Source organism: Vigna unguiculata, chromosome 1, assembly GCF_004118075.2.
Source record: "Vigna unguiculata cultivar IT97K-499-35 chromosome 1, ASM411807v1, whole genome shotgun sequence".
Taxonomy (NCBI): Eukaryota; Viridiplantae; Streptophyta; class Magnoliopsida; order Fabales; family Fabaceae; genus Vigna; species Vigna unguiculata.
The window spans coordinates 25969200-25990172 of record NC_040279.1 but is presented as its reverse complement, the minus strand read 5'-3'; the positions used below and the strand labels follow the sequence as shown (position 1 = coordinate 25990172).

Sequence of the window (20973 nt, the reverse complement as noted above, 5' to 3'; positions counted from 1 at the left end):
ATGTGGTTTTTTGTTTAACTTTTCAATTCGATATAAGTAGTTTATTTTAATTTGTTTATTACAAAAACATTCACTTGAAATATCTTATGTTTATCTCCCTATATTTTCATCAATGTTCTCTTTTCTCATTGGGTATGTTTATCATGGTTTGAGCTTGGTTTTGAGTTATAATAATGTTTTGTATTTTCATTCATCGGGTATGTGTTGATCACCATGTGAGAAATTTGTTTTGTATAGATTTTTCCTCTTCTAAGTGTTCTATTTTTTTCAAACCATACTTTTTTATCAACATTGTCACATTTTTAATCTCCATTTTCTTTTGTGATTTACTTTTTTTTTTCACTCTTCGTGATAATTAAAAGTTAAATTTATTTTGTTTGAGATAGATGTTACCGACTAAACTCTCATATAATTGATATTGTCTATATTTATATATGTATTTCTATTCAATATTAGTATTTTATTTATGTGTTTAATGTTTGTTGTGGTTTTATCATCTATAACTTGATACTTGATTTATTGGATATTTGAAAATATCTTTTGTAATCTATAATCGAAAAAAAAATCTAATTAAGCTTATATCTAGGAATGAAGTTTGATTCAATAGTAGTCTTAAATCCTTGTTGTGAAAGTTGGTTTATTTGTTGAGTATTCAAGGAATTGACTCTCAACAATAAAATCTAGATTTATTCTACTAAGAAATTAAGGTTTAAATAATCATGTGAGTTGACTTTAGTACTAAATTGGAGAGAAATTGAGTGATTATATGTATGAAAGTGAGACTTGTGAAATCTAACCCTAGCAATAATATATTGTATCATATTTAATCTATTTTACATTTTAAATGTTTGATAAAATTTAAAAAAAAAATTACTTATTTTTGTATAGTTTTAAGCCTTAAACATCAACAAATTTTATGAAAATATTATTTTGTCAAATCAGTTATCGATTTTAATTATTGTAATGTATAATATAAGTGTTTTGAGAATGATAAATATGTATTACTCACTGTTATGCAACTGGTGCACTTGCCATTGAATGGTTTGTGCTACCAAAGTTTGACTTACAAGATAGTTGATATCACAATAAGTGTTCCGATCTACTAACTTAACTATGCTTTTGTCGCTAATATCAAATATGAAAAATTACCTTCTTTTTCTTGTAAGATAATTAGTCGCATTAATTATAAACAATTGTAGGAGACACAAGGTATAAATAACCCAGTTTGTTGTTCTTGATAAAGAATATGTGTTGTAAAAGACACACAATTAGTCCAACTATTAAGGTTACTATTGTTGCTGAGGGATCCTCTAATGACTTGGCTTATATGCCAACTTCGGAACCCATCATTAGCTTGGTGGTGGAAGGTTGAATTATTGTAAAATTCTCCCCTAAGTCTCACATCTACCCCTTCAAACTTCATCATATCTTGCAAGTTAGTTTCAAAGACGCAAAATTTACGTAGTTTTGGACACATGTTCTTTCACTGTACTTTCTTCCTCCGCCGCTACACGCGCTTCTCCGCCTTCTTTGTCCTCGCCTCCGTGGCCGGATCCATCCTCGTCTCCCTACTCCAGCGCTTCTCCACCCCCCTCGATGCGGTAACCTCCTTGCTTCTGCTCTTCAATTTCACCGACGTCGGAGTACTCTCCGTCTTCGCCGGCGTACTAAATAATGCCTTATTTAGTACAATATACTCTGTTTCCTAGGCATCTGAGACTGACATTTTTCAGTAATTTGGACAATTAAATTTCAAAATCTCTATCGTAATCACACTTTGTTGCAATTCTTGTTAACTGTTGTAATCTCTTACCCTTTATATTATATTATTTCTGCAAGTCTTGAGCTTTATTCATTGTTTTTCTAAGGATGTGACAGTTACTAAAGGAAATGAATTTGAGGATTACTATTTGAAGCGTGAGCTGCTTATGGGAATATACGAGAAGGGTTTTGAGAGGCCATCTCCTATCCAAAAAGAAAGCATTCCCATTGCTCTTACTGGTAGTGACATTCTTGCTAGGGCTAATAAAGGAACAGACAAAATAGCTGCATTTTGCATTCCTGGATTGGAAAAAATTGATCAGGATAATAATGTTATTCAAGGTTCGACCTCTACTTACATTAAGTATTTTAAGAATTCTCATAAATATAATTGAAGTGATTATGTTTATTGTTCCCAATTTGTTGGCCTTTCTTGTATCTGGCTGCTTGTTGGCTCACTAAAGCAGTGTTTTCTTATTAAAACTGAGATACGCAGAGAGAGAATTAACTGGTATTTATGATTGTTGATAGGGAAGGTCCAACTAGTTTTGTAACATTATTTCCCGAGTATTCACTTAAACAAGCTTGATTTAATATTGTTTTTTCTTATCTTCTTTCAGCATTTTGTCCATACTCCAGAAAGATACTAATTGCCCGTTTCTTTGACCTTTTTAAGTGTATTTTTATGAAGCCACGTTTTAAAAAAAAAAAAATCACTCAGGTCTTGATCATTGCCTTTGTTATATACTGTAATGCAGTTGTAATATTGGTCCCAACTACAGAGCTGGCTTTGCAAACATCCCAAGTGTGTAGAGAACTTGGAAAACATTTGAAAATTCAAGTTATGGTTACAACAGGTGTTACCAGCCTGACACATGATATTATGCGTTTATATCAACCAGTTCATCTGCTAGTTGGAACTCCAGGAAGAGTATTAGATCTTGTAAAGAAGGGTGTTTGCATTCTGAAATATTGCTCTATGCTTGTTATGGATGAGGTAGTTACATTTCTCTTGAAATTTACTGAATGATAGAGATACATTGACTAATTTATACTGTTTATAGCATTACAAAAGGGATTGAAGATGAGGGTAAGAATGCAGAAACAATGGCTTTGTTTATTGTGACTCTGATTCATGTTATAAATATTGAGCCAATGACGTTTTTCTTTATTTCCTAACGGATACAATATGTGTATTAGATACTATACGTGTATCACATATGACACGTATTTAATACACATATATACTTATTGTAAAAATAATAGGATAAAATAAATAATAGAATACAATATGTGATATATGCATATTGAAAAATGTACAAAAAATTTAAAAAATAAGGTAAATATGTGATTGTTATTGTGTGAATTCAAATTAAAATCAAATGCATTAAATATTATCAAACTAAAAAATTATAAATTATTGTCATCACAAAAGTATATCTTAAAGTATTAGATACATTAGACACGGATAGGTGACACAGATTCAAGTATTGGTGCATCGTTCATTCTCTAGAACTTTTAACATTAATTCCTCTTATGTTCATTTGCTTGATGAATTTAGTTGGAATAAAATGCTAGACTGTTTACTGGACGGTGATGTATGAAGAGATTGACATGGTATATATCGTGTTTCTTGTTCTTAGGTTTCTTTGTTTCCTCTTTGTACATGTAACTTCTGCACCAATAATGAATTGTTTGTTTATCAAACTAGAAAAAAAATGACAATAACAAGGTTTTATATAATTTTCTCTCAGGCTGATAAGCTTCTCTCCCCAGTGTTCCAACCTTCAATAGAACAGCTTATTCAATTTCTTCCTGAAAGCCGTCAAATTCTGATGTTTTCTGCTACATTTCCTGTTAATGTTAAGGACTTCAAAGATAGATATCTACGCAAGCCATACGTTATTAACATTACGGATGAGCTAACTCTGAAAGGTATTATATGTAAATATCTGTAAATAGATCTTGTGAGCAATTGATCTTTCCCACTGATGAAAGTTGATTGATATCAAAATTTTGTTTGTAACACATCTACTTCTATCTATTGTCTCTCGGGTGTGTTCGGGAGGGGGTGTTGGGGTTTATGGTTCATTTGATATGGTTTATGCTTTATAATTTTTATTTAACTATTAATTGTACTTTTGCACCTAATGTTTATCACTATTGCCCTTTATTGAAGCAAGAGGTTGCCTTGTCTAATTCTATTCCACTGTTATACAATTCAATTATGCAGATGCTGTTACTGATTTGTGTGCATGTATATCTCTTTCAGGTTGATTTGGCTGTTGCTCAAGCAGTGAATACTCTGTATTGTTAGTGTCGTTTATGATGTTATAACATGCTTACAAGCTAATTCCTCTAAGGAAAAAATAAAGTCTCCAAGCTATTATATGTTACTTCAGAAAGTCTATAATTAGATGTCAAGTAATTGTTTTTTAATACAATGTATAAATTGATAGATCAGATTTGGTAAATGAAACATAACCTTCATTTAGTTTGATGAATTTAAAGAATGATAAACTTGTAGTATTTGATTCATAGTTAGCTTTTGCCTTTTAATTTAACTTGCGTGATTTAGTTTATTCTATATGAAATTTCTAAAGTATTTCTCATTCCAAGTATTTGATAAAATTCCAAAGAGTTTTAATTGTTTTTGCAATCATATTTCAATAACATTTGGGACTACTTAACAGAATAAAACAATAATATACTGCATTGTCAAGGGACACAAATATCTCAAGCTTAATAAATTTTTCTATCATTTTAAGCAAAAAATTTCAAAAAATATTTGCCTTAACTGATAAAAAGGCCAAGAAAGAGAAACAATGTATTAATATTTGGACACAGTTGATCTTCATAACTTCTGCATATCAAAGAGATGAATTCACCAAACATAATTCAAAACTACAACCTAACAACTCAAAATATAATCCTAAATGAGACAGATAGTGGTGGGTGGGTTCCATCATATATTTTACACTCAAACAGTATCTACTTCGTTTTTTTTTTTTTACAATCATAACATATTTTTGTTGGAGAAATGATTTATTAATATTTCAACATTTAAACACCATATTAATATCTTTCAATTGTTATCACTTTTTTCCTATCTTATAATATTTGCACATATTTTTCCCTTTCATCCTTTTTACTAGATGTTGAAGAGCATGTGGATATGTCCAAATATATTTATGGCAACATGTTTTTATTACCATTAAACAAGATTTCAGTGCATAGATAACAGAAGAGTATAATTCTTAGAAATGGAAAGAAACACAACAGAAAAGAGAAATATATAATTGATTCAACGAATCATACAAAGAGATACAGAAAAGAAAAGGAAAAATCTTAATAAGATGCATGCTTTAAAGGAAAACAACCCTTTTTTTCAAAATTCCACGAAATAATGGATAAAATCCAAACAAACACATGTGTGAACAGTTAACCCCTTTTTATGCTGTTCAGTAACATCATTCAGTACATCTCTCAACTTAGGTCCTACTTTCTGTTCCCTACTCCATACCCTTTTTCTTCCTCTCTCACCCTTTTGAAATTAGATCAAAACTGTTGCTACAAGAACATGAAAATGAAGAGTTGGAGTAGGTTAATGACCCTTTTGTTTGTGATATCTGTTGAACTTTGTTTCAATACCAGAAACTCAGTTTCAGCTTCAAAACAGTGTCATTTCCCTGCAATCTTCAACTTTGGTGACTCAAATTCTGACACTGGAGGCCTCTCTGCTGCCTTTGGACAAGCTGGTCCTCCCCACGGAGAATCCTTCTTCCACCACCCTGCTGGCCGTTACTGTGATGGCCGTCTCATTGTTGATTTCATAGGTTCTTACTTCTACTCTTTCTATCTTTATTTTCTTTTGGAAATTCAAGTACTGAGTCGAAGTTTTATATCGAGTAAAAATGAGAGTCTATTGTCTTAAAATGTTATGTTGCCTCAAAATTTTAGGTGATTGAGAGTGATGTAATATTGATGCTGTATCTATCTGAGTTCACTTTGATTCTCTCTTCCAGATTTCAAAATCAGTACTTTGAGTCTTGAGTGAGTGTGTATAGTTTGCAGAACTTGGATACTGTTGTTCTTCTTTTTCTTGCATAAAATCTGCTCTTTTGAAAGAGCTTGGTTTTTTTGAATGATTGAACATTTTCTTGACTTTGGATAAGACCAAGTTCTTTAATTTTGTTGAGTTGCGTTCGTTTGTATTTTAAAAAGAGTATCTTGAAAAATCCACCGACAGATTCATTGGGTTTTGTCACTATCCATAAAATACATTTTTTTCTAAGGTGATATCTATCACACCAAACATTGCAGTCGTTTAAGATTTCTTTGCTTAAGGTTTTGTGTCTTAAAAAGTATATAATATGACTCTTCAGATAACTCAGCAATCAAATTTTATTGTTTAATTTTTGGGAGATACATTATTTGACCATTTTAAAAAATAGAGCCATTTTGAAATATTATTGTTCTATACTTGGAAATTTCCAATGTAATTTTTCAATCACTTATAGTTTTTTTATAGAATGCATGAGATATTCTTTGCATAAAATTCTCAAATTATAATAAATGTGTGTAGTACCCGATAAGGTTGGTATAAGTGGTGTGAATTTGGGTAATGTGTGAAGTTTTAAGTTCGATTTTCTTTTGTTTATAATGATGACACTGATAATTTATTTTCACTATCGCTAATGTAAAGAAAACTTGATGCAAACTTTAAGAATAACACTATCTATGAATATTAAATGCACTGTTTCAACACATACTTCTTGCTTTTCTTTTAAAGTTAAAATAAATAAATTTGACAATTTTTAATGTATTTTTTAATTCACTTTGTCAAATTAATGTTTGTTGTTGAAATTATAGGAGTATTTACAGAAAATGAAAACCTTTTTATTTTTATGAAATGCAATATTTAGTATATATGTCTCTCTCGCATTTATATATATATATATATATATATATATATATATAGTGTAGACAAAATTATAATAAGTGATAGATAGAACTTTCAAATACCTTTAAGTGATTTATGCATTGTAGCATGTGATACATGGACCACACACGCACTTCTAACCTCTTTTGTCCCCATTTTTTTGGCTTTTAAAAATGATCATAACAATATATGAGAAACCAATACTATAAATTACATATGTAATTAAAAGAAATTTTAACTATATAATTCAAGTGTTAAAATAATTATTCATATGACTTTTTATCTATCATAATTAATAAATATCTAAACATTATGTTTAAATTTTAAAAACATGATGAAAATAATATTTTTTTTGGACATACTTTTGTGCATTTAAAATTGTATGGAGTGCAAAAGGCATTTCTTATCCTAATATATGTTGTAATAAGAAGCTATACTTAAGATTGGTTTTCTTTTTCTTTTAACAACAACTATGATTGATTAGTTTTATTTAGCTTATCATATTTGTTAGGTTGATTGATTGAATAATTACTATTATCATTGTAATTAATGTATATTATTTATAGCAAATTAATCTAAAAAATTTAAAACTTTAAATGATGATGATTAACTACAAAAATATTGCGTTACTCTTGAAAAGTTTAAGTAATTGAGAGCATTGATGGTCTTGATTTATTTTTATAATTAAGAGAAGAGAAATAGCACTCCAATAAAATATTAAAATATATTTTTTTTGTAATATATGCATTTATAAAGTATTATTAACCATACAAGTGATTCTTGCAAATGTAGAAAGAAATCGTTTAAAATTAAAACCAGTTAAATTCCATCTAAGATCAACAATGATACAAGATAGATTGAATGGTTTTTGGCTATTTTTTTTTTTTTTATTTAGAGTGAAATGCAAATTTGATAAACAAATTCGGATATCTGATTTTGCAACTAAAGAAACTAGCAAATTAATATATAAAAAAAAACAATTTATATTATATTAGATTTCTACAAAAATGTTGGCAACCCTGAATTTTCTACACACAGCCATAGATTATAGCTTCCATGCCATTTCAATTTAAAAAAGTGTTCTTGATCTTGAGAAATGCTAATTAATTTGAGCTTGATTTTTGATATTTGCATCAAAAGCCAAGAAGCTGGGTCTGCCTTACTTGAATGCATTTCTTGATTCTGTTGGGTCAAATTATAGCCATGGAGCCAACTTTGCAACTGCTGGATCCACCATTAGACCTCAGAACACAACCCTTCATCAAACTGGAGGCTTCAGCCCTTTCTCTCTCGACGTTCAATTCAATCAATTCAGCGATTTCCAACGCAGAACCCAATTTTTTCGCAACAAAGGTAATGCCAACACATGAACCATATTTTCCCTTCTTCTATTCTTCATGTGGACATGTTTATGGATTCACTTTATTTACCTTAAATAACTGAGCATCATCACTTTTCACTCCTCTTAGGTGGAGTATACAAAACATTGTTACCAAAAGCAGAGTACTTTTCTCAGGCATTGTACACGTTTGATATTGGTCAAAATGACTTGGCATCTGGTTACTTCCACAACATGTCCACGGATCAAGTTAAAGCATATGTTCCAGATGTTTTGGCTCAATTCAAGAACGTAATCAAGGTAGTGTATGTGATGTTTCTGGTTGCTGATTCAGACATTCTGGGTTTAACATTTGGAGTTTTATTTTCTGCTGTGGAAAATAGAAACTGTTTTGAGTAACTTTAATATCGAGAATTAGTTATGTCTATGTGTTTGATTCATGTACTAAAACCACTGTATTCTTACAAGTATATGAACTAAAACTTAAATTGAAGACTATATAGGAACTGTATAAGGTTTAATCAGAAAACAAACGAACAGCATGTGCATGACAGATGTTTGTGTATTTGTTTGGTGTTTTTAGTATGTATATAATCATGGAGGAAGGTCATTTTGGGTTCACAATACGGGTCCTGTTGGTTGTTTGCCATACATAATGGATCTTCACCCAGTAAAACGGTCGTTAGTGGACGAAGCAGGATGTGCAACCCCTTACAATGATGTGGCCAAGTTCTTCAATCGTGAATTGAAAAAGGTTGTGGTTCAACTCAGAAAAGAGCTTCCCCTGGCTGCCATCACTTATGTTGATGTTTACGCAGCGAAGTACTCTCTCATTAGTCATCCGAAGAAGCATGGTAAACCCTTTGTCTTGTCTCTGGTTTGGACTTGTTTAGTTTGTGAAAATGTGTGGGAGAATGAGTTGTGTTTATTGAATGCAGGTTTTGAGGAACCATTGAGGGCATGTTGTGGACATGGTGGAAAGTACAACTACAATTTGCACATTGGATGTGGTGCTAAGATTAAGCATGGTGGGAAAGAGATTCTGGTGGGGAAGCCATGCAAGGATCCATCTGTTTGGGTAAATTGGGATGGTGTTCATTACACTGAGGCTGCAAACAAAAGGGTGCTTGAACAGATTGTTGATGGTGCATTTTCTGATCCACCTATTCCTCTGAACATGGCTTGTCATAGGAATCTTTGACAGAAAGATTGCTAACATCCTTGTACTGTTTTCTTTGTATCTTTTAAAAAAGATTCAATAAAAAATGGTAAAGTATGTATTTGATTATTACGATATGTGAGGCACAGATGTCGAAAATGAATTTAATTAAGTTGAAACTGTTTGAGTCAGAGTTGACCTTTGAAACCAGTATTAAGTGAAATGTAAAAATAAGATAAAAATGATGTTTCTCTGGACAATTACCACGTTGTTTCACAAAATCGTAAGTTGTTTTTACCAAACACATATATTAACAAATAATCGTAAATTTATTTTATAATGTTTTTGAGAGGAGGAACTAATGGATTGGGCAGTGAGTCAAAGAATAATCTTACACCTAAAAAGGGGATAAATTTCTTTGTTGGATGATAAAAACAGGAAATTAAGTAGTGCCCAACTCTGCATGAGCGTGCGTAGAAAGAAGAGAAACTCTTACGCAAGGTTCAGAAGAGAATGGAGTTTGTTAACGTTACGGAGTTGGAGCGCTGAGAGAAACCAAAAGAAAAAAGAAAAAAAAAACCCTAAAAAATCGCGAGAATGGAACCGAGCGTTCTGGAATGTCTGGGCGTTGAAATCATCGGTGTGATGAGTCCGGTGTCGATCTGCATGTTCCTGGTGGTTCTCCTGGTCTACGCCCTCTCCTCGCCGTCATCCTCCGCCGCCACCATCACAACCGCCGCCAACCTTGTCTATGCCGAGAACCCCACCGATAGCCCTGCGGAGAAGTTTGAGGGCGCGCTCCTCAACGCCGTCGTCTTCGTCGGTCTCATCGCGATTGTCACCTTCCTCCTCGTCCTCCTCTACTACTACAACTGCACCGCCTTCCTCCGCCACTACACGCGCTTCTCCGCCTTCTTCGTCCTCGCCTCCATGGGCGGATCCATCCTCCTCTCCCTCCTCCAGCGCTTCTCCATCCCCCTCGACGCGGTAACCTCCTTGCTTCTGCTCTTCAATTTCACCGTCGTCGGAGTACTCTCCGTCTTCGCCGGCGGGATCCCAATTATTCTCCGCCAAGCGTACATGGTCTGCCTCGGGATCATCGTCGCCGCTTGGTTCACCAAATTGCCCGAGTGGACAACGTGGACGCTTCTCGTTGCGCTCGCTCTCTACGATTTGGTCGCTGTTCTTGCCCCCGGCGGCCCGCTGAAGCTCCTTGTCGATTTGGCGTCCACCCGGAACGAGGAGCTGCCGGCGTTGGTCTACGAGGCGCGTCCGACTGTCGCTACCCGAACCCCCGCCGCCCTAGGATTTATAGTCGCCGGGGTTTCGGATTCTGAGGCTTCTAGAATTGAGCTTCAGGTAGTTTCTAGAGATAATGTAAGTAACAATGATGACGAGGACGACATTGATGTGAATCATGGTAGGAGCGATGAAGGGGAAAGTTCCCCATTGGTTGGTGGAATGAGATTTGGTGAGGATGTTATTAATGAGGAGATGTCTCCCCTTGTTGAAATGAGTGGGATTGGGGATGGTGAGGAGGCCGAGAGGGTGATGAGGGAGATTGGTGGGGAAAGGGGGATTAAGCTTGGTCTTGGGGACTTTGTTTTCTACAGTGTTCTTGTGGGGAGAGCTGCTATGTATGATTTGATGACAGTGTATGCGTGTTATCTTGCCATTATTTCGGGACTGGGGTGCACACTGATATTGTTGTCGGTGTGCCGGCAGGCTCTGCCGGCACTTCCAATTTCGATCGCCCTGGGGGTTCTGTTCTATTTTTTGACGCGGCTGCTGATGGAGCCCTTCATTGTTGGGACTGCCACCAATTTGATGATGTTTTGAGGTTTATGAGATACAGGTTTGGCAGGCTAGGCTTTAGGAATGTTCTAGTGGTTTGAGTGATTAAGTAGGATTATATCTATTACAGCAAATCATATACTTGTGCTCATTGTCTCACTCACTGATAGTGTTGTAACTGACGTTTGAAATGAAATGCAATTCAACCATCCCTTCCATGCCCTTTTTTCTAGAGATTGTAAATTTTAAGCAATGTCTTCCTTGTCCTTTTGATGTACATGAGATTTGGAGAGGAAGTTAGTATTTACTGGCATTTGTTGAGTTTATCACATCTACTTGAGTGTATGTTTGGATTTTTCGTACAGTTTATAGCCTCCAAGCTGTTTTCTTTTCACGTTCTTATTTATGGACATCATAAGGGATATTGTCCATCATTTTTTGAGATTAGTATATTTCTTACAAACCGAAAACAATTCAGAAGGCTGTTTTTCATGTTTGTTGAAATTTTGACTTTAAGCAAGAGGGTAGCATTGACGGGTGATTACATATTGATGTGCATGAAAAGAGTTTTCTTTTTCCAGATAATGTGCATGAAAAGAGTGATCTGCATATATGCTAATACTATAATGTAAACAAGTAAATTTCATGGTTCATGCAAGAACTTTGAGTATATGGTGTGTAACTGAGGATGTATTTATGCATGGCTTACCATTAGTTCCTTGCAGATTATAGACAAACTTTGCTTACAAATATCTGATTGATTTAAGTCTGGCAGCAGTTAAAGGTTCCCTTCTTATGCCATTGAGTAATATGTTTTGCCTCTTATACAGTTCTAAGTTGTTTACTTTGTTGAGAATAGCTTTTAGTGTATTGTGTCCTGCCCCTTGTCTTCTTTCTTTTCTAGATCTATTTATGGTTGTCCTTATCTATAAACTGAAATTCAAGTGCTACACATGGTCCATTTCTTTTTTTTTGGAGGGGGAAGGGCAGATTTGAGTCTCTTTCTCCTCACTGTTGTTATAAGAATGAAGTGATACTGTATGAATATCAACCAAATTAACTTTTAGGGTCTTGACCTCCCCCTTATAGACGCTCCAAGTTATATACCTTATAAATCCAAATTAATATCAATACTATCTACTGGTATTCTACACTCTTAACATAAGTCCTTTTATCTAGGTCTTGGAATTGAAACATACTTTATCCCCCTATTCTCAATTGGGTTTGAAGAATTTCTTCCATAGACAGCTCATCTAAATAATCTGATAATGTTTGGAATTTGCACTTTCGTAAGGACATAGGGCATGCAGATCTGCCTATTTTTCTTTTTTTTTTTTCATTTTAATGAAGTGTTTATCTGCTTTCACAGGCTTGATTCTATCATTAAAAAACAGGACTGCGAATTACCGCGATTGCTAATTGTAGATTTTCACAGGTTTAGAGTTTGCAACTTATAAAGTTCTTAGGTCATCTCTAATGCAAGAGTCATGGTATAAAGTCTTATTTTACTTCATGTAAATCTTAGTATGTCACGTTATTTTTAAAATCTTGTAAGTTTTGTTCTAACTTAAGAGTTTTATAAAACATACATTTTTATAATTTTTTATTTATAGTTCATTCATTGTAAGTACAGCGTTTGCAACATGAGAAATAATTTTTAATTCTAATGACAGAGTCTTGAAGATCTTCTCATTCCATATCAGCATGTTCCAATGGAGTTTCTTATAAAACCTAGGTTTTAAGCTTTAGGTCCCGATTATGACGACCCTTGTATTGTAGATGTCTTTAGTATTCAATTCTCATAATCTCTTATATTGCATGGGCCAGTGATCTTCATTCTATTTCTGACTACATGATACTACATTGTTTTCCTGTTTTGCCATGTACCTTGTTTTCCCTCCAAGAAATGTACGATGGTCGTCATAGGTACCTCTCCTGTCAGAGCAGTACTGATCGTGCTTCTTGAACAACAATTCTCTTCCTAATGGCAAAATTTTTGGGAGGTGACTAGTTGTGAGGAATTTGACTTAAGTTTGAATTAGTTTTGCAACCTTCTTAAGCCATTGATTAGGCCTAAAACATGCCATCATAAAACTCCTTGACAACTCATTTGTCCGGATATTTTCTTTTCTCAGTTTATACAATACTCTGAAACCAACTCATGCTTCTTTGGCGTTTGCAACCATTGGTCTAAAGAGTTCTTTGAAGCTTTTTTAGTAGTTTTAATTACAAACTTGTGACCAAGGAATGCTTAAACTCAATCAACGCCTTCATATTAGCATACATTTCTTATGTATATGTTGATTATGTTTACATTGTATAGATAACTTCTTTGAGAAATATACTATGGGATGGTTTCCTTGACTCAACATCGCTTTTATGAGCTTGATGCAACCGGTTCCAAAACAACACAATTTTGAAAAATTGGAAAGCGGTAGCATCGCTGTTGTCATAAGTGCATCCTTCTATTGAATTTTCGTACTTCATTCTAGTAAAATGCATATTTTTGTGTTTCGGGTGTAGGGACCAAACACCTACAATCAACACTTCAATTACCTTTTTTCTCCTCTTGTCTGACGTCTTCCTTAACGAGCTTATACAGTTCTTTCTCTTGCCGCTCAGTCGTCTAGTCAAGCTCTTCTCGGATCCATCCACAGTTAACATCCAGGTCCTGCATTTCCCTCCGTAACTCGACTCTCCTCCCGTTTGGCTGGTCGGGCGATCGGGGTACCTGTTTAAAAGGCTCTGATGCTTAAGTCAGTTTAAGACCGATGGTAGGTAGCAGTAAATGCTGTAATAAAATGCGAGTTGAAGGTGCTTACCAACCTACCTTGGGCTTCTATTTATAGTTTTTGGTTTGGGCCTGTGATTAGGGTTTCTTAATCATGGCCCAATTGCGTTTTAAACCTGATTATTGATTCAGGTTTTGGTGTGGCCATCCGACCGATGGGTCGTGCGTCCAGTCGGTTGTCTTCATAAATGAGGATCCACCTGACCGATGGTCCGGCGGTAGGCCATACTGTACATTTTGCAATAAGTCAATCAAGGTGCTACTAGCCAAGCATATCCTTTCACAAATAATGTATAATATCTAGTTAAATTGAGAAATCCTTGCAATTGCTTAAAATTTATTGTTAAAGTCTAAGAAGTTTAGACTCGCCTCACAAATGACGTGTTCGTGTATCGAAAGCCAATACTCGCACGACATCTATTGGAGAAATGTCCCATTTGAAATATTTGTCTTTTACATAATCTTATCATAGCTAAAACACAAGGATAAATATAATTATTTTGTAAAAACTTATAAATTTATAAATTTATTGTATAAATTTTTATTATGATTATAGAAATAATAAACAAATTTTATATGATCAGTATTTTTCACTTTTTGAATATTAGATAGATGGATTAGATTTATTTTTTGTATTAGGTTATAATATATTTAGATTATTATATTTGATTAACCTTGTTATTTTGAGTATATAAATATTAGTTGGTAGATTAAATAATTCATTATGGTCTATTATATAGATATGTGTTTTTGTGTCCAACATTTTGGAGACTACACGTGTCGAAGTGTCTATGTTGTGTTTCGTATCCGTGTTGGTATTTGTACTACATAAATTAAAGTCACTCTTTGACAACTTTCAACTTTGAAGTATCCATAGCCACACCTAGGCCTAAAAGAATATGGGCTAAACTCTCAATTTTCTACATTTTAGATGAACATTAGAAAATCAAACATATAATTATTGTTGTTGAAGGATATGGAAAAGAACTTCTAAATAGATGCCTATTCCATGAAAAATCATATATTAAAAATTCATTAAGAAAATGAGAACAAACTTCCACGATATATCTTTAAAGATATCATCCATTAAACTTTAAAACATAGTCAGAGCATTGGTCAAGGCAAAAGCCATGACAGACCACTCAAAGTGTCTAAGTGTGTGAAATGTGTTTTTTTTTTTTATATGTCTTTTCGTGTCAACACAACTTGATGATAATTTTATCTCAAATATACATATAAAAGGAGAAGTATCGAATAATTCATTGATTAATTCATCCATCATTGGAATTGAAAAACTATCTTTGATTGGTATGGCGTAAAGATCTTGATAATTTGCATAAACTTATCAAAAATCAACTTTCTTCTTCGTAAGGATTACATGAGATGAAAAAAATGCTCCTGCTTGATTGAACAATTATCTCTTAAAGCATATTTGTCATTAACTTCTCATTTTTTTTCTTGTTGACTACGAGGATAACAATATGGTGTCACCTTAACTAGAGTGGATCTTTCCATTAAAGGAATAGAATAATTGTGGAAATGAAGAGGTGACAATGAAGTAAGAGTAGAAAAAACGAAGCATGTGAATGTAGTAGAAAAGTTTACTCAAGCTCCATGTACACAAGTAAATTAGGTAATTGTAAGGTTTATACACTATGATCCACAAATTTCATTCTATAAACTTTAGCAATAGAATTTTAACCATACGTCGAAAGTGATCTAAATGGCTTGCATAGAGACACAATCCATATCACCTTACAAAGTACAAAATTTACCCTTATGTAGATGGAATTTCTATTATTGCTTTCCAAGTGTTATTTCAATGTCATGTTTATGATTTGAACCTCAAATATGTCCAGAAAATCTGCATATAGTACACCTTGGTTATGTATGCTTGAACCTCCAACATTATCATTTGACATTCACAGTTTAGCATCACCTTAATCTAGTTTAGTGCATTGTAAAATTGTGCTAATCGTGCTAGAAGCATTTATGCATAAGTTTTTCTACATAAACAAGTTAGGCATATGCTGAGTTCATGCATATCAATTAATCATTGCCCTATTTTTAGTCGTCTTGGTTTTACCGCTGTGTTTTGAGCTTGAGTGCATCATTCTCATAAAGCTAACAATAACTTCAACTAAATATATAATAAAAATTTTAATGGCTGTAAATGTAGAAAACAATCACCAAACCATTAACAACTAACACTATTAACATTAGTGTTTACAATTGTATAAGTATCACTCAAAGATTCTATGTATAAAGAAATGTTTCCTTTTTAAATATGTTACAAGTGGCTCAAAAAATTATAATTTATTCACTTAAAAACAAATTAAAGTCACGTTAATATAAATCTTATAGGTTATTAAGTTTAGTAATAAACATTGTAATACAAAATCTTGTAAAAAAGAAAGTGAAATATTTGATAAATTTATTTATCTAGACTCATTACAAATTATTTGATAAAAATAATTAAAGATGTCAAATTAAATGACATTTACCAACGAATTATAATGTTTAAATTTAATGTAACATTGTGGTAAACTAACATACAATACTTTGATCATATTTTACAAAAATTTAAAAGATAATTCTGAAATAAAAAAACATACAAAATTATATTTTTAAAATTTAAGTTACATAAATAAAAATAATTTTAATTTTTTTTAAATATAATGATTTCATATATAAATTATGATAGCGCTATATATACTTTAATAAAATTATTTTTAATTTTAAAAAATACATTATTATTATCATTTTACACGACTTAAATATATATTTGATTCTTGAAATAAATAAGTCGACTAAAAGTGATTTTCTTGTATAATTTAAATAGCAAAGTTTAACCTGGATATAGGACTATTCAAATGAAACATTAGATGCATACTTGAACATGTCTAAAAATAATATAGATAATTCCTTGTTTTTCCTCTACCAACTTGATTTATACGGGATGCAATTCAAATTGTTGTAATATAATTCTTAATAAAAATATATTTACGACAAATCAATATTTTAATTGAATTTTTTCACTGAATAAGTTAAATCTAATTTTTTTAAAAAAAGTTTATTAACATTTTACAGAGTAAATTTAATTTAATAGATCATATATTTATCGGAAATATAACTAAATGTTATTGCATATATTATAGGCTACAATAATCACATTCGAACATTTTGTTGGAATTCGGAGAATGTCCTTTCTCCCGGAAGAACTGTGGCGCCGAATCCTAGAAATCGGAATCCAGAACAGCGGTTTCAGCTACAAGGATCTCTGCTGCGTCTCCATCTCATGCCGCCGCCTGCGCCGCCTCTCCTCCGAGGATCTTCTTTGGAACCGCCTTCTCTCCGCCGACTATCCCCAACCCCATCTTTCTTCTTCTTCTTCTTCCAGTTCTTCTAAATCCCTATATAAATTAAGGTGCGAGACCTGTCCCGCGTTTTCAACTTTTCTTAGTTCGCCCTTTTGCTTTTTTGTGTGATTTTCTTATCTGGGTATTTTCAAAGTTCAAATTTTATTACTTATTTATGAAGTGAGTTTTTGGGTAATTAGGTTTGAGAGGGACAAGGAGAGGAGAATAGCTGCTCATAGGAGGGCTGTGTTGAGAAAGGAGAGCCAGATTGCGGAACATTCTAGAAGACTCAGAGAAATTCAGACACGTGTTGCTCAAGAAACCGCCACAGCCACACAAACCGCTCAAGACTTGTCCAATTTGCGTAGGGCCAGGTACTCTACCCACTTAATCATTCATTTCACACACACACACACACACCAAAGGCTTTTTCTTTTATTCATCTCTGTTGTAGTTGAATGCTAATGCCGATTCTATATGCTATCTTTTTCAACATATTGGTTATATTATCTTTTTGGTGTTATGTGTGAATTTTAATGTTCTTGTTTATATAACAGAACTGTAATGGGGTGAATTGATTTTTCATTTCCCGGTAACTACTGATTAAGAACTTAATATTACTCTTCTTAGGTTTGTATCTATTGACTATTGTAATGTTTATCCATTGGGAAGTCACCTAAATAAATTATAGTTACCCTTAGCTGCCATAGTCTTGGCCTCATTGGAGGCCATAGTTGCTACATCATTGGATACTCAATTGGAGCCTGGATGGTGTTTTGTCTCACATAGACTACAAATATGGCTTAAATGAAGTTTGGATAGTTCTTACCTCACCAACTGATTTTACAAGATTGAGTTAGGCACCTAAACCCAATATTCTAAGAGTATGAGCTGTATTTTTTGCTCCATGATGGGTTTGCTGTAGGCTTTACTGCATTTATGATGTTTTTTTTTTTTTTTTTTTTTGTGTAGACAAGCCTTTGTAGCTTTGAATGTGTGGCAACCGGAGGTTGTCCGGAGTAGGCAAAAACAAATGGTTGAGCAGAGTGCTGTCCCTGCTGAATGTCGGATACACGGTCTTGAGATGGAACTAAAGCTTTGTAAGCAACAGATTGCAGGGTTGGAGTTGTTCTATGTAAGTGTTGATTTCCGTATCACATGTAAAGCTTCGTTGGGTTGTTACTTACACAAAATTGTACCAGAAAGATGAAAAGCGCAGGCTTGATACTGCAAAAGAAGAGTTGGCGTCTATGAAGTATCACCCTATGGAGGAGCATAAGACCATAAGCCAAGTGGATAGAAAGCATGTCAAGCGGAAGAAGCTGAAAATATGCAATAGCTGTGAGTCTCTAATGCTAATTCCTCCAAAAATATCTGTATACAAAATCAAATCTATTGCTTGCCCTAAGGATAGTGTTTTTTTTTCCTGCTTTTTTGCTTCATTGATTCACCTTTTCTACTCTGTTTCCTTTTCAAATTCATTCCTTATAGATTAAATCATTGTCACAGCAATTATGATCATTATCAATAATAATATTGGAATTGTTTGCCCTTCTGGTTTTTATCTTTTGTTCAGTTTTCTTGCAAAACTAGTATTAAGATTAAGGCGTGTTTTCTTGATTATGCAGTACAAAAAAATGAAACAAAACAGGATAGATGAATAATCCTTTTGCAATTTTCTCCAGAGGAGGGACCAAACGTTATGGTTTATATTTGTTGGTGTGTTTCTGACCAACTGTTTATTGCAAAACTATCTGCTCCTTATTAAGAAGATTTGCAAATGTGTGTTAGTAATGTTCTTGCCTTGCATAGGTTCTTTACATGTTATGAATTGTATCTTGTACTAGTAGAAGATGTGGTTACTCAATCTGATAGTAGAAAATTCAGGATCTCGGATCGTTGGGGACAATATATTTTAAAAAATAAATCTAATAGTATTAACTATTATAATTATCATCGTCATCATCATGGAATGGATAAATTGACACGGAATAGATTGTCTAGCTAAATAAAGTGAAAAGTACTCAAAGTTAAAAATGGAACCGAATGAATGAACGAAACTAGATAGTAAAAGAAAATTTGACGTCAGAGTAGAAATTGGGGATGTAGGTTTTAAATATATAAAAATGAGGGGCTAAAGTATAAAATTTCAGTTATACACAGAGTGAATGCACCTCATCAATTTAACATAGGTCCTCCCCTGATTGTGATTCTGAGGCTTAGGTGTCACAATAACTCTATGCTTTCTGTGGCATTATTATTTTCAGATACAGATCAGCAAAGTGGAATGTTTTATATCTATAATATAAATCTGATGCTGGTGTAACACAATTTACACTTTCTACATTTTCCATATTGACGCATATCTACAGAATTTGCTTTTGGTAAAAACACAGGCATTGTTTGATCCATCTAACTGATCACAAATGGTGAGAAAAAGCTTTGGTTTATCTTTATTCATTGACAATTATAGATTCTTATATAACTCGATGTTAGCCAAACTTTGGTTTCTTATTTTTGTGCTTTCTACATTGGAACACGGAAGAAGTTGCATTGTCTATCTTTCATTTTGTACTAATAAATAATAATTATATTTTTGGGCAGGAAAACATTGCATTGGTTGATGTGTTGATGAAATTTGCTGATCCTTCTTCCATTGAAACTGGGAAATTGTTCTGTCCATGAAGACTGACTGCGCAAATCCTCCTATTACTGTACGTAGAATGTATTAGCAATACGTAGTGAGAGCCTGAGGAACTTGATGAAATGCAGATTGTAGCCTCTGGGCTTTTGGAAACCTTTAAGTTTGAGGAAAGCTAGATCAAAGGATGGAGTGTATCATATGCAGATTAAGAAGTACTATTAGTGAAGTATTTAAATTAAAAAAAAAAAAAACAATTTTAAGGGCTTCACATGTTGTACCATTATTCTTTAGTTAGTTGCATTACCCCATTACAGCCATTTGTTAATGTTTTAGTTATTTTCTACTGGTTTGAGTTATAGCATTTCTGTTCAGTTGCTGCATGCTCCCTTGAAGCCAAAATTCATTGAAAAAAACCGTTATTGTTATGGGTAGGCTTAAAAACCAATGGTATACATATTTTTCTGTGTTGTTATTTTGATGTGTCTTCAAAATTTAAAGTACAAAAAAAAAAATTAATCCAGAGTTTAAGTAGAATCAATTCTAATCAAGAAAGTTTGAATGGTAGAAACAAGTAGGAGACTGATATTAAATATGTTAGCATAATCTTGAACAGGTTGAATAGAACAATTGTACACTAGATTCCTATTTCACATGGCTTGTTGGAACTAAATTACTGTATCTTGTGTACAAGCAAGTAAAATTGTGGTGAACCTTTATTGCAAATTTTTATTTACGAAGGTCACATATGATAGAAAAAGGGTTTTTGTTTGGTCCATCATGAATGTTAGATGAGGGTTGTCGATGCTCTCATTTTCATCTTCCACACCCATCTCTATCATTTCTATCTCTCTCTTCTCTACTTTTTCCCTTCTCTTTCTCGCCTAACCTTAACTCCACATTACCTATATATATATATATATATATATATATATATATATATATATATATATATAATCAAAATTAATCTAACTTTATGATTTTTTTTTTGGCTCAGAGTAATCTGATCAATTTGTTCATTCAAACCATTTTGATAACTATTTTAGTTTACACATTATTTGTTTGTATAAATATCTTGTTAAAAAGGTTCCCTTGTTATATATTAATATGAAAATTGTCTCGACTGTGTTGATCTTAATGTTTAATAATCATGTCATCTCACAAAAATACTTCATATAAAGGAAAAA

The 20973-nt window shown here is 33.0% G+C and overlaps 4 protein-coding genes across 8 annotated transcripts; all 4 read left to right on the top strand.

The window, feature by feature from the left end:
• The first annotated feature begins 1250 nt into the window (after window positions 1–1250).
• Window positions 1251–4255, top strand: LOC114175136 (DEAD-box ATP-dependent RNA helicase 6-like). The gene is made up of 5 exons (XM_028059908.1): window positions 1251–1601; window positions 1869–2103; window positions 2520–2758; window positions 3516–3696; window positions 4034–4255. Exons 1-5 carry the CDS (start codon window positions 1476–1478, stop codon window positions 4036–4038), a joined length of 786 nt encoding a protein of 261 aa, XP_027915709.1. The 5' UTR covers window positions 1251–1475; the 3' UTR covers window positions 4039–4255.
• A 902-nt stretch (window positions 4256–5157) lies between these two features.
• LOC114175123 (GDSL esterase/lipase At3g26430-like) lies at window positions 5158–9392 on the top strand. Its single transcript, XM_028059893.1, has 5 exons — window positions 5158–5597; window positions 7844–8056; window positions 8173–8342; window positions 8626–8896; window positions 8981–9392. The coding sequence occupies exons 1-5, from the start codon at window positions 5216–5218 to the stop codon at window positions 9241–9243; spliced, it is 1299 nt and encodes a 432-aa protein (XP_027915694.1). The 5' UTR covers window positions 5158–5215; the 3' UTR covers window positions 9244–9392.
• Window positions 9393–9563: 171 nt separating this feature from the next.
• On the top strand, window positions 9564–11308 carry LOC114175129 (presenilin-like protein At1g08700). The gene has a single exon (XM_028059899.1). It carries the CDS (start codon window positions 9799–9801, stop codon window positions 11038–11040), a length of 1242 nt encoding a protein of 413 aa, XP_027915700.1. The 5' UTR covers window positions 9564–9798; the 3' UTR covers window positions 11041–11308.
• A 5636-nt stretch (window positions 11309–16944) lies between these two features.
• LOC114173405 (F-box protein SKIP24) lies at window positions 16945–20261 on the top strand. 5 transcript variants are annotated; one of them, XR_003602503.1, is made up of 7 exons: window positions 16945–17213; window positions 17346–17519; window positions 18118–18280; window positions 18348–18486; window positions 18774–18864; window positions 19518–19574; window positions 19750–20261. XR_003602503.1 is itself a non-coding variant. In XM_028057799.1 (5 exons), coding segments are annotated over exons 1-5 (705 nt in total). In that variant the 5' UTR covers window positions 16945–16986; the 3' UTR covers window positions 19752–20261. The 5 variants fall into 5 exon arrangements, 2 of the variants coding, with proteins under 2 accessions (XP_027913600.1, XP_027913592.1); XR_003602501.1 differs by having other exon boundaries at window positions 19413–19574; XR_003602502.1 differs by lacking the exon at window positions 19518–19574.
• Window positions 20262–20973: the final 712 nt, after the last annotated feature.

Excerpts from the sequence above, each read along its gene's own strand:
- LOC114175136 (XM_028059908.1), top strand. The coding sequence starts at position 1,476 with ATGTTCTTTCACTGTACTTTCTTCCTCCGCCGCTACACGCGCTTCTCC. Across the intron at positions 1,602-1,868 it reads TCTCCACCCCCCTCGATGCG|GATGTGACAGTTACTAAAGG; the intron begins GTAACCTCCTTG and ends TGTTTTTCTAAG. Across the intron at positions 2,759-3,515 it reads CTATGCTTGTTATGGATGAG|GCTGATAAGCTTCTCTCCCC; the intron begins GTAGTTACATTT and ends ATTTTCTCTCAG.
- LOC114175123 (XM_028059893.1), top strand. The coding sequence starts at position 5,216 with ATGCTGTTCAGTAACATCATTCAGTACATCTCTCAACTTAGGTCCTAC. Across the intron at positions 5,598-7,843 it reads TCTCATTGTTGATTTCATAG|CCAAGAAGCTGGGTCTGCCT; the intron begins GTTCTTACTTCT and ends TTGCATCAAAAG. Across the intron at positions 8,343-8,625 it reads AATTCAAGAACGTAATCAAG|TATGTATATAATCATGGAGG; the intron begins GTAGTGTATGTG and ends TGGTGTTTTTAG.
- LOC114175129 (XM_028059899.1), top strand. The coding sequence starts at position 9,799 with ATGGAACCGAGCGTTCTGGAATGTCTGGGCGTTGAAATCATCGGTGTG.
- LOC114173405 (XM_028057791.1), top strand. The coding sequence starts at position 16,987 with ATGTCCTTTCTCCCGGAAGAACTGTGGCGCCGAATCCTAGAAATCGGA. Across the intron at positions 17,214-17,345 it reads AAATCCCTATATAAATTAAG|GTTTGAGAGGGACAAGGAGA; the intron begins GTGCGAGACCTG and ends TTGGGTAATTAG. Across the intron at positions 17,520-18,117 it reads TCCAATTTGCGTAGGGCCAG|ACAAGCCTTTGTAGCTTTGA; the intron begins GTACTCTACCCA and ends TTTTTTGTGTAG.